The sequence below is a fragment of the Poecilia reticulata genome, linkage group LG1 (assembly GCF_000633615.1).
Source record: "Poecilia reticulata strain Guanapo linkage group LG1, Guppy_female_1.0+MT, whole genome shotgun sequence".
NCBI classification, from domain to species: domain Eukaryota; kingdom Metazoa; phylum Chordata; class Actinopteri; order Cyprinodontiformes; family Poeciliidae; genus Poecilia; species Poecilia reticulata.
In genome coordinates, this window is record NC_024331.1 from 6,138,722 (window position 1) to 6,150,613 (window position 11,892).

At 38.5% G+C, this 11,892-nt stretch overlaps 1 protein-coding gene across 1 annotated transcript; it reads left to right on the forward strand.

The window, feature by feature from the left end:
• The first annotated feature begins 706 nt into the window (after positions 1-706).
• akap8l (A kinase (PRKA) anchor protein 8-like) lies at positions 707-10,998 on the forward strand. Its single transcript, XM_008426596.2, has 14 exons — positions 707-856; positions 974-1,105; positions 1,840-1,878; positions 2,916-3,153; positions 4,630-5,221; positions 7,027-7,135; positions 7,240-7,289; positions 7,965-7,995; positions 8,092-8,182; positions 8,395-8,536; positions 8,654-8,759; positions 8,841-8,971; positions 9,253-9,348; positions 9,919-10,998. The coding sequence occupies exons 2-14, from the start codon at positions 1,081-1,083 to the stop codon at positions 10,342-10,344; spliced, it is 2,076 nt and encodes a 691-aa protein (XP_008424818.1). The 5' UTR covers positions 707-856; positions 974-1,080; the 3' UTR covers positions 10,345-10,998.
• The last annotated feature ends 894 nt before the right edge of the window (positions 10,999-11,892 follow it).

Here is an 11,892-nt window from a genome sequence, read left to right on the forward strand (position 1 = left end):
AATAGGTGCCTGCCATGCAATGCATGGAGGCAGTACTGACTTGCTTCGCAAGTCAGTACTGCTCTCCTTATGCATTGCTATGGCATGCCCCTAATTACAATCCACCATGTACATCAGTTAATCATTTTGTAAGCTACAAACATATTATAATCACATTACTTGTTTTTTAAGCCTTACCACTAGATCCAAAGGCCCTTATAACTTAGCTATATTTGGTAAATAAAATGAAACTTTCTTCTCATTACTCAAGTCTTATCTTTCAGCTGCTAATAAAGTTAGATAACGTGAAAGAGAGCAAGTAAACATAAGATTCACAATTTTAAAGTAGAACGTAGCTTAGCTATCGCTTGTTCTGGAAAAATTGAGCAAACAGAAAATGTCCAATAAATACACATATTATCACATAGGCCTATATAGACTGTAACTTACCAGTCTATATAGGCCTATGTATAGGCCTATATAGACGTACACTCTCATAAAACCGCAAAACTACCTACGATCACAACTTCTGCTGATCTGCACTGCTTCTTCAACAGCATTTTGAACAAAATATTACTCACGAAACAGTCGCACCACCTAGTGGCGAAGCTAAGAATTACAATACAATCTTCAGAACATTTTATTCCTGTTACTCTCTACTCTCTATTCCATTTTACTCTCTTGTATAGAAGTTGGCAACAATGCTGACGAGGAGCTTTGCGTAAATAGGTAGTCCTTTGTGTAAATAAGCGTTTAGGCTTATTTACACAAGGACTGTAAATAAGTCCTTGTGTAAATAAGGACTTACACAAGGACTTATTGCCATGGGAAATTCAAGAATTCTTCAAACTTGCATAAAATGCACAAAGTACTCCAGGTATGTTTTTGATGAGGGAATAACATAATATAAAAAAAACGTCGACTTTATATAATACCCCTCTTTGGGCCTGGTTGGTCACGTGGTTGGACTCACATCCCGTTCTGTGTGGAGCAGCAGCTCCCGTCAGTTTGTTCTATCCTGTCGCAGAGCAGCGGCGTCGGGCTACTCACATTGGGCCGGGCATTTCAACTGCGCTTTTTAAGCGGTGGACTAAAAGCACCATGGACAACAGAAGTTACGGTTCTGGTAAATATCCACAGATTTTGTAGTACTTTTGTTCTTAAATTATTATTATTTTTTTAAAGTAGCTCTCTGTGTTACCGAATGGAAAACAGCTACATTGTGCTTGCTGGGGTTATGCACATTTGTAGTTTCCCAGCTAAGCTAGCCAGGCCCACTAGCTGTAGCTTTAAACAAAGAAGTTAAATGTTGCTAACGGACGTTGTTTGGCCGTTTCTATTGTCCATAATTAACCAGGCAGTTTTAATTAAAACTTACGATATGTTGCTAGCTCTACCGTAGGCCTTGTCGCTAGCATGAACGTGACAGCACCGTTGTGGTTAGTGGTCATGGTTCTGCTTTGCTGTTTTTTTTTTTTTTTGTTTATTTGTTTTTTGTTTGTTTTTTTTTTTTTAGCTGCGAATAATATAGTGGTGTTGTGTGAGGATTATAGCGTTCAATATTTAGAACTGGGCCTGGCATTTAAAAAGCCCAAGTTTAAACACTGAATGTTAAAATGGCCGCCTCAGTGCACAAGTGAAATTTAAATGTATTGTCTGGTCAAAATACTTGTTAGAGCTTTTGTGCTGGTCAGGTATTGGTCCACCATTTGATGACGGTTATTATAAAATTGAATATTTTTCTTTATTTTCCTTCAATTTTGTGCAACAACACTTTACAAACCAGTCTTAAGTAAACCAAGGTATGTTTATTTTGTTGGTTTCCTCATACATACGCATTTCTTTTCTTTTTTTTTGCAGGATATTCCAGTTGGGGAGGTGGAAGCTCAGGAAACAGAGGTGAGGAGGTTTATAAACCTTACTATCAGACTGAAGTGAATTGTTACACATTCTCATTGCTTAAGCATATTTAACGCGCAGCTAATGCATGCTACAGTGCGTGTAAGAAGAGTACAGTTGGGCAGTATAGAGTGTTGTGCGATATGCTTTAAACTAATTCATGTTTACCAGAACTGAAGAGAAGCTAAACTGATGCACAGTGATGTTTCACTTAGCAAATAACTCACAACATGCTAGTGTGTATCATTATCATTTTTCATTTGATCAGTAATAAATCAACTGAATAAATCAATTATCAAAGCTCAACGTTCGACGCTTTAAACAGAGAAAAATTTAGCACTGTGACTCAAAATTAGTTTAAAACTTAACGGTAAACTGTTGAAGCAAAGTGAAATGATTATTACAGGGACAGTGTTATGTAAAGCCGACCTTTTTTTTTAACTTTACATCATGTTATAATGTTATAACTCCCTCATCAAAAACATACCTGGAGTGTTCCCTTGAATCCTTAAGTCTCCCGTGGCAACCGTTCAGCTGTGCAAAACGCCTGGGTGGACCTAGCCCCGCCTCTATGGACTAACCTCCTTCTCTGAACTGCAGTTTACAAGCCGAGCTTCCGCATTGCATAGCGCCTCTCTGTCACAACTCCCTCACTCAGCTCCTTCAGACTAGCCAGCAGCAATTAGCAAACACCTGGTTGAGATGCTCGTCTGCTGAGCTCTTCATATGAGCTACTTCTCAGCGTAATGCTGGTAAAAATGATGCTAAAGGGTTAATGGAGGAGCCATGTTGTGATGGCTTCATGAAGTAGGAGTTTCTTAAAGAGACAGAGGCCCAATTTCAAAGCGTTAAATTACAAGGTCAAATTTGATTTATGCAGCATTTCTATATTAACTGAAGTTAACATAGTTACTTGATAGTGCTATGTCACAATGTGCCTGGGAAATGCATCACACTGCCTCTTTAAAATAAAATGTCCAAGCCAATCTTTGATATTAAGGGATGATTCTTGTTTTTGTTTCCGTTCACTTTTGAAGGTTCTGGTGGGTTTGACATGTATGGAGGAGGAGCAGGAGGAAGTTATAAAGACTCCGGAGCTGGAGGATACGGAGGTGGAGGCGGCGGTGGTGGCGGCCACATGAAGCGAGGGCCGTCAGGAGGATCTATGCTCTCATCCTCTGGCACACACGCAGACGCAGTCATTGCCAAGATTAACCAGCGCCTGGACATGCTCACACAGTTAGAAGGGGGGTTTAGGGGACCTCGAGGAGACAGGTAACATTGTTTTTCCTTTTAGTTAATTTATTTTAGATTAAATACCACAGTATATATTGTAATGCACAGCATAGGAATGGTTTGACGGATACCTAGTTATGAGTTCATCTTGATAAATTAGAATTTATTTCCATTATTCATTTAAACTCAGTCGTTTGATTACACACATAAGGTAAGCTTTAGTTTATTTTAAGTTAAAAAAAAATCCCAAAGACAAATAAAATGTTGACATTACTCGTATTAATACAAATTTTTTCAAAGTCATTGTTAAATTAATCAAAAGCAATTTTTTTTTTGTTGATAAATTAAGAACCAAAAATCTGAATATTCCCCAAGATCAGTAAATAGATGTTAAGGCAAAAATGTTGTTATGACCTTTACAATCACGGGGATAGTTTGCTAATTTAATATATGTCCAATAGATGGTCATTGATACTCTCCACAGGGTTTTAAAAAAATCACGAAAAAGTTGAGTGGAAGAAAAAAGTCCCAATACAACAGGAATGCACAGAAGTAACGATGATCATTTTCTTAAGTGATTACACACACACAGTGAGGGGATGTTACTGTGTGGTAGTGTTTAACTTTGTGAATGAATTTCCTGAAATTAGCTTATTTCCAGTCCAGTTTATTGAGCTGACTGTCAATATTCATGGGATAAAATTTGCTCTGGCTGGATTACAAATGATCCCATTAAGTTTTCTAGTGCCACTTTAAACATTGACAGAAAGATCCTGTATCTTTTTTTTTTTTTTGATTTGATCTTTATTGATTAAGAAAAACGACAACAAAAAAACAGCTGTAGACACTTGTCTTTGTGTAGTGCCATGGGTTTTTGTTGGAAGTGGAAATATAAATCTTTCAATTTGTTTATAAAAAAAAACAAAAACTTTTCTTCTGAAGTTAGGCGTTCCTTTGAGTTTCTCCCCAGACAATTTTTATTTTCTGGTTCGTTTCCCTCATCCTCCATGTGACCTAACCTGTGTCCCGGCTTTAGGTTACCCAGAGCGATGAGTTTACCGCTTTACTGAGACATTATTTATGAATGACAACCCCTTCTTATATACATTATAAATATATCATCCCATTTCTTTGGTGTTCTGTGTAATCTGCTCACATCTCAGGATGTTTCACTGCTTGCCCCTGTCTGAAGATGTTGCCGGTGGAGTTTTCTTTCCCAGCCTTTAGCCAGTAAAAACCCCAAACTAAATTGCATTTCTTTAATCTGCAAGAGTTTAAAGTCTAAAGGCTGACCACAAATTGAAAACTCGCTAGTTTCAGATCATCACGTTTTGATCTAATGTGGTTCTTGTTATTTTTTTGCATACATCTGGATGTGACAGGACACTCTGAGAAAGCAAGATGATGGAGCAGAAGGAAAGAGCAGGTGGAGAAATCTCCATCCTGGCTTGCCCTCCCTGCCTGTCTCGCTCTCTGCTGTGCTATCAACCCTCTTCCCTCCCTCCCTTCCTGCAGGTTTGACGAGTACGAGTCTTTCGACTCGCGCCCCTCCGGGCTCTCCTCCTCCCGAGATCTCTACAGATCTGGCGGCGGTAGCTACGGTTTTGGGGACAGCATGCTGATGAGTCAGCGAGGCGGCTCCGGCTTCGGAGGGGGAATTGGGCTCGGGGGAGGAGGAGGCTTTGACAGCCCCTCCTCCTCCTCCTATGGCGTCGCCAAAATGCGACCGAATATGAGAGACTCCTTCGCTGGTGGCCAGGGAGGCGGCTCCGGAGGCGGCGGATGGGTCGGAGCCGGCCGACGTTCCCCCAGAAGGGGCGGGGGCGCCGGGGCCCGAGGAGCCGCAGGAGGGTTTGGCGGCCGCAGGTCCGACCCCACCCCACTAAGCGGGGGTTTGCGGGGAAGCGGCGGTGGGGGCCAGTCCCACCGGGGCCACTCTCCAGGAGGTGGTAGAGGCAAGCTCCCATCCCTCCTGTCCAACCGCATGTACCCCGAGAGCGGTGGCTTCCAGGGCTCTGCTCCGGGGCCTCAGGACTTTCCCGGGAGGCATTTTGGAGGGGGGCCACGAGGCGGTCGCCAGCGAGGCCGCAAGAGACCCCTCATCAAAGTAAGTACCTCCAGCCAAATGAAAACCCCTCCCACCCCACCACCTCTCAGACGCTGGGCGAATGCTGAGCCCTCTCTGACTCCCTCCTTCTTTTACTCTTAGCTGGAACATTAGCCCAACGTGCTAATCCATGCTAGCTTTCCAACTACAGCAGTTTGTGAAATATAACACAAATAATAATAACAATAAAAGAAATGTTTGCACTTCTAAAATTCATCTACTTTTGATTTTAAAGTGGCCTGAAAAGTACAGTGAAGTGCAACAAGTTAGTCCCAGCTGCTTAATGCTCTCTAATTAGATACATGTTGATTATTTTTCCACTGCAATTTTTTTTGTTCATTTGTTTTTAAATATATACCATTTTTAAGTTGAATATTTTAAAGAAACATTTACAGCCTCGTTTCTTTGTTTTAATGTTTTCAACTAAATTCACACAGTACTGCTTACTAGCTAGGCCTCTCTTTTTTTTCTTTGGTGAACTGCACTAATTGTTAAGCCGGAATGGGGCATTCATGAACCGTCTGGAAACTAGAAAGTTATTGGAAAATAAAATAAATTTGAACTCCTGAGTAGGCATGGGTCGGTATGAGAAATGTTCCTGGAAAAGTTTGGAATTTCATGTGTATTTTCCAGGTCCGGATAATTGTAGAAAAGGAGCTCTATTTCCAAACTTTATTTATTTTACTCTAAAAAGTGTTATTCAAACGTCCGTTTCTTGATCCTTTCATCTTGCCGTACTGATTTGTCCACTAAATATTTGAATATTTGAGCCATCTTTTATCAAATTATACATCAATCTTTCTTTGTATCTCTGTTCATCCTGTTGTTTCTCCTTTCATGTTTTATATCTTTTTATCAAACCATTTTTTCATTTGCACTTTAAAGTTATCCTAAATCGAAGAACTGGAAATAATTTGGGTCTGAAAAAATCTAGAATTTTCTCACAAATGAGCAAGATTTCTATGGTGTTGACTCCAAAAATCACAATTATGTATCGCATTGTTTCATTTTTACATTTCTACTTAAATCACAATTAGAAAATTTACCAGTCTGTCATAAGCCATAAGCTGCGTTTTTATTGGCTGTATAACTTTGTAAATTGAAACTGGAAAAATAAATTTTCTTAATGGAAACGCTTACATTTTTTTTCCTCAGCTGTCTCAAAATTGGTGTATTTAGCAAAACTGCAACGGAAATTCTTGCCACATTAACAAACTTAATCACGTGGGATTTTTTAATTCATTTATTTATTTTTTTGCATTTCTTGTTAATGGAAGCGTCTCGATTGCAAAATCTTTGGCATTAGCGGGATATCGACAAATGTTTGTCATAGAAACGCAGCTAATATTTCTTTGAATATTTCTTTAAATGTCTGCTGAGTAAATAAGGCACTTTTCCAGTGCTGCTCTTTGTTCCATAACAAAGAGCAGCACTTTGAGGTGGGCTGCACAGCCCCACCTCATTCAGAATCACATCAAGTCTCCAGACCACAACTATAACCGGAAGGTACGCTTTCACTGAAACCTGGTCCGATCACTTTTTCTGGCATGAAAGGGAGTTGAAACAGTAGAAACTTTTATAACGGAGAATCTTTCGTTATTGTTTGAGCCCAGTAACTGGCCCATGCCTAAAGAAACTGAAAGTCAGACGAGTTCAAAACGCAGATGTGTAGTTTGCATGCCTCGACTGGATTTCTGTGAGGAACTCTCAAGACGGCGAGAACAGAAATGCAGTGCGGGTTAAAGTCTAGAAATATGTAATGATTTTATTTTATCCTGCCGTGTCGTTTTAAATTGGCTTCGCAGCAGCAGATGAAGCCACAGCGTGACGGACAGAAAAAGAGGAAGACCGGAGGCGACGAGCCGGAGTCGAAGATCAACAAAACGGAGGGCGAGGAGAAGGAGGGAACGCAAGGTAACTCCTCAGAAATCCCAGATATGATGATGTCACGTTTTAGAGAAGTTTTTGCAGTCTTGTCTCATCTGTCTGTGCATATTTATTTATTCTGTTGTAAACAGATGAACCAAAACCAGAAGGTGACGACAACAATCCGGACCCTGCTACTGAGGTAAAAAGGGAAAGCTTTTTGTCTTGATGCTAGATCCTATTTTTCATTTTTATTTATTTTTCTGAAATCCATATTTATTTATTTATCGGTTTATTGTGACTGCAATCAAACGCCCGTGTGAACGCTTTGACCCCAGTGTGACCTGCATTCACAGAATGAGAACAAAGACGTCATACATCACTGCACATCGAATTAAAGACGGATGCCGCCATCTGTGGATTAATGTTTTTTCTTGTTTAGTTGAGCAGTTTTGGTTGCTTCAGCTATTGACTGCAACATAATATATTACATCTGGTTTCTTCTGGAGTAGAATTATGAGGAACATGACACATCCCACATTTGTTGACTACAAACATTTGCAAAACTACTAGATGTGTGTGATTATGAAATATAAAAAGTGTCACAAATTGTTTATTTTTTTCTCTTTTTATGAAAAGATTGGAAGTGGGCTTTCCTGCTGCCATGAAAAAGTGTAATATGGGTCACATTTAGCAGAAATGAAATCAGATTTGAATGCTGTTCTGTGCAAACAGCATTTCTCCCAGGTGCACATTAAATATTAGTAGTTGTGACATTAAGACAAAGTTTAAACACTTGCACATAAAATTAGAAATTACTGTGAGTAACAAACTAAACTTTATATTTGATCAAATTTTTTTTTTTTTTTTAATACAGGAAGCGACTCCCTCTGAAGAAGGGAAAACTGGTAATTCCCAACACTAGTTTTTAACATTTTTGTCAGAATCTATATTTTCAAGTGTGAACTTGTTTTCATTTGTGTTACGTCTGAACTGTTGATCAGCTACAGCCAAACAGGAGGAGAAGAAGAAGCCTCCGACCCAGGGACAGGAGAAGCAGCAAAAAGCAAGGAAGAGAAGAGGCTTCATGGACAGGTGAGGGGGCGGGGCTTAAATAAATGAGTCTGCTTTCTTTTTCTTTACTCTTTTTTATGTGAGCAAAATAGGCTTTTTCTTTACTGGAAATGTTTGAAAATTCTTCATTTTCTGGATATAAGTTTATATGGCGCTTTTTTTTTTTTTTGTTTTGCTTTGCCTGACATCACTAGTTTTGATTCGATATTTTCTCTCTCTCTCTCTCACGGCAGATTGATGTTTGCATGTTCCGTCTGCAAGTTCCGCTCCTTCTACAAGGAAGAAATGGACGCTCATCTGGAAAGCCGCTTTCACAAGGACCATTTTAAGTTCCTTTCAAACCAGCTGTCCAAACCGACCACAGACTTCCTGCAGGTGGGGTCGCATGGTCATGAAGTTCATTCGCAATTTTAAAAAGCAAACTGGGTTCCTATTCCTATTGATCCGTTTCCTTCAAATCCTCATAAAAAAATGTTGTGTGTTATTTTGTAGGAGTACATGCAGAACAAATTCAAGAAGACGGCAGAGAGGGTCGGCCAGTTAGAGAACCACAGCGCCACCATCTGCCAGATATACAGAGAGCAGGATCTCACCCGGGGTAAGCGCTTCCTTCGGCCTTTTGTACATCAGAACGACGACGCAGCAGCGGTGTGTGCTGATGTTTTGTCCTGTGGTTCAGAGCTCGGAATGGAGCACTTCATGAGGAAGGTGGAGGCGGCGCACTGCGGAGCCTGTGACCTCTTCATTCCCATGCAGCCCCACCTCATTCAGAAGCACATCAAGTCTCCAGACCACAACTACAACCGGAAGGTACGCTTCCACTGAAACCTGGTCCGATCATTTACAGTATTGTTTCACACCTTGATTTTAAACTTTTCTTTCTTGAGCTCCAATGGAAATTGGAAAACATATTAAATAGTTTTAAAGATCTTCAGATTTTTTTGTTTCATTTTCTTCTGTAAAGTTTTTATTTTTCTAGATTTACTGTTTTGGTTTATTTGTAAGTGTTCTATGGATTCTTGATATTTTTCATGTAATGTCTTTGTTTTTGTTGCCCTTTGTGTAAAATCTGTAAAACCTTTGTTTTTAAGGGCATGATGGAGCAAGCGAAGCGTGGCAGTTTATCAGTGGCTCGAAGCATCCTCAACCACAAACTGATTGGGAAGAAACTGGAGAGCTACCTCAAGGTATGTGGATAATGTTTATATTTACATTGATTTTATTCTTCTTTTTTTTTACTACTATTTTATTATATATTTTATTTACTGTATTTGTTTTGCTATTTTTTTTTTTAGAATTTTTTACTTACTATTATTTTGTTCACCTTTACTAATTTATATTTGCAATTCTGTTATATTTTTCATATACTATCTTGTTCTGTTTACGTATTTTTGATTTAATTGCTGTTATTTACTATAATTTTAATGTTTTATCTACTGTTGAATTAACTGTGTTAACTATTGTTTATTAACAATTGTTTTATTTACTACTTTAGCATTTTATTTACTGTTTTTTGCACTATTAGATTTGTTTATGTACCATTATGTTTGACTATTTTTTATCTTTTTATATACCATTATTACTTTTATTTTATTTGTTTTCTTAACTGTTAATCATTATTTTTTTCTTCACTATTACTGAAATGTAAAATATTTGAATATGAAAAACTCTTTTCTATTCCTAAAGTAATCGTGACTATAATTTATTTTCTTATTACCATTGTAGTAAATGTGCATTAAAGTATATCTCGTTGCCAGGGTGAGAACCCGTTCACTGGGAACCAAGATGAGCACGACCCGGAGGACTCCATGGCGATGGACGTGTCAGAGCTGGAGCAGACCGGGGAGGCGGCTGAAGGTCAGCCAGAAAACCCAGAGGTCAAAGATGAGTCTGTGGCTGAAGGAGAAGCTGCTCAGGAGGCAGAGGGGGAACAACCACCAGCAGCAGCAGCAGTAGCTGCTGCTGCTGCTGCTGCAGGGGAGGAAGAGGAGAGGATGGAGGATGAAGAGCAGCAGCAGCAGCTGGAGGAAGAGAACCAGGAAGAAGAAACGCAGGAAAACCATGGAGCAGAAGAAGGTTTCGAGATTGGCGAGGAAGAGGAGGACGAGGGATACGTAGTGCACGATGAAGGAGAAGAGGGATTCCATGGCGACGAGGAAGGAGCAGAGGAATGTCAAGAATGAGCTCTCCTTCCTTCCTGTGAGCGTTTTAATGTGAATATATCTGGACCAGCTGCTGAATCAGTCCAGTTACATCAGTTGTACATACTTCTGCTGTTTTTCTTTGTTTTTTATTGCATTAGGAATAAGTTTCCACTTCAGGTACTACTATTCACTAAGCTCGACTAAAAGTGGCGACGTTCCTTTAAGCAGCTCTGATGCATGACTGCGTTCCAGTATGTTTAAGATGAACTTGTAAAGTAGCTTTTTTTCGGGACAAACAGGTGGCCTTGCTGGTTCCAGTCTTAAGTCGAATAATAAATGCTTGTGCTGTCTTCACTCTCAATGCAACAAAAACTTGGTTTTCTTTTTTTTTTTTTTTTTTTTACTTCAAAGACAATATTTGTGAAAATATCAAACTTTTGTCCTTTTTGTTGAATATTTCTAATTTCTTTTACAAGCTATCAGTATTGTAATGTTCCAGGATGTTTTTGTTTTTATTTTATTTTTGTAGTTGCATGGTGACCCAGAATTGACCTATTTGTGATCTGCAACTGAAATTTTACAGCAACGTGAGCTTTTTAATCTTCCAGTGAATTTAACTGTTGACATTCAGAATAGATGGAAAAAAGATGTGACTATTTGTTTCAACTGAGAAATAAACTTATTCAAAACAAATCTCTGATTCTTTGCCATCTTTCAGGATTGTTTTATCTCAGTGTCTCCCAATTAAACTTGAACTTAAATAGTTCCTTTAAACATTGAAGTTTTGAATCTACATTATGGTTGAGTGTTTTTGTGCTCTAACTTTTTACGCAACCGTTATTTATTGCTTGAGTTTGACCTATTGATTAAAAATTGTTTGGATTTGAAGTGATAATCTCAAAGTAGTATATAATTAAGTGTAAGGTGAAATGGTTTAAGAAATTATCCCAAAATACAAAGTGCAGCATGCATATAGATTAGCCTCTTCTTACTCTAATACTCTCAATAAAATCTAGATCACCTTACCTTCAGATGTCACCTTATTAGTAAATTGATTCCATCTGTTTATAAGACATTTTTCACACTACAACTATGGACCAGGTCATTTGGTTTGTTGCATAAATTTCCAATAAAAAAATAACGAGTACATTTAAAAAAAACATTTTAACAATATTATACTGTTTTTGCATGTGTTGGAATTATAACTGCCTTTGTTTATTAAATAATAGCTATTAGAGCATAATCAGCATGTTTGTTTATAGTTTTGAGGGAAATTTCAAATGAAAACTTGGGCTAAAATAAAAATAGATTCTCTAGTCATCACAATGTGGAGATAACGTACTTTTTTTAATTTATTACCAGTTGAATTTATTGAATCCTGTAACTCTATTAAAGGGTTACAGGAGCTTTTTGTCAGCTCTACGTTTCAAAACCAAATCTGTATTTATGTCACTTGGAACAGTGACATAAATTGTAAATTATAATAAGAGTATATAAGCATGCGTTTATTGACTTTTTGTGTTGTGGCACGGTCTTTTGTTCTCAGGAATTTATCTGCAGCTGTTAAATTTATTGTTGAGGCAGTTT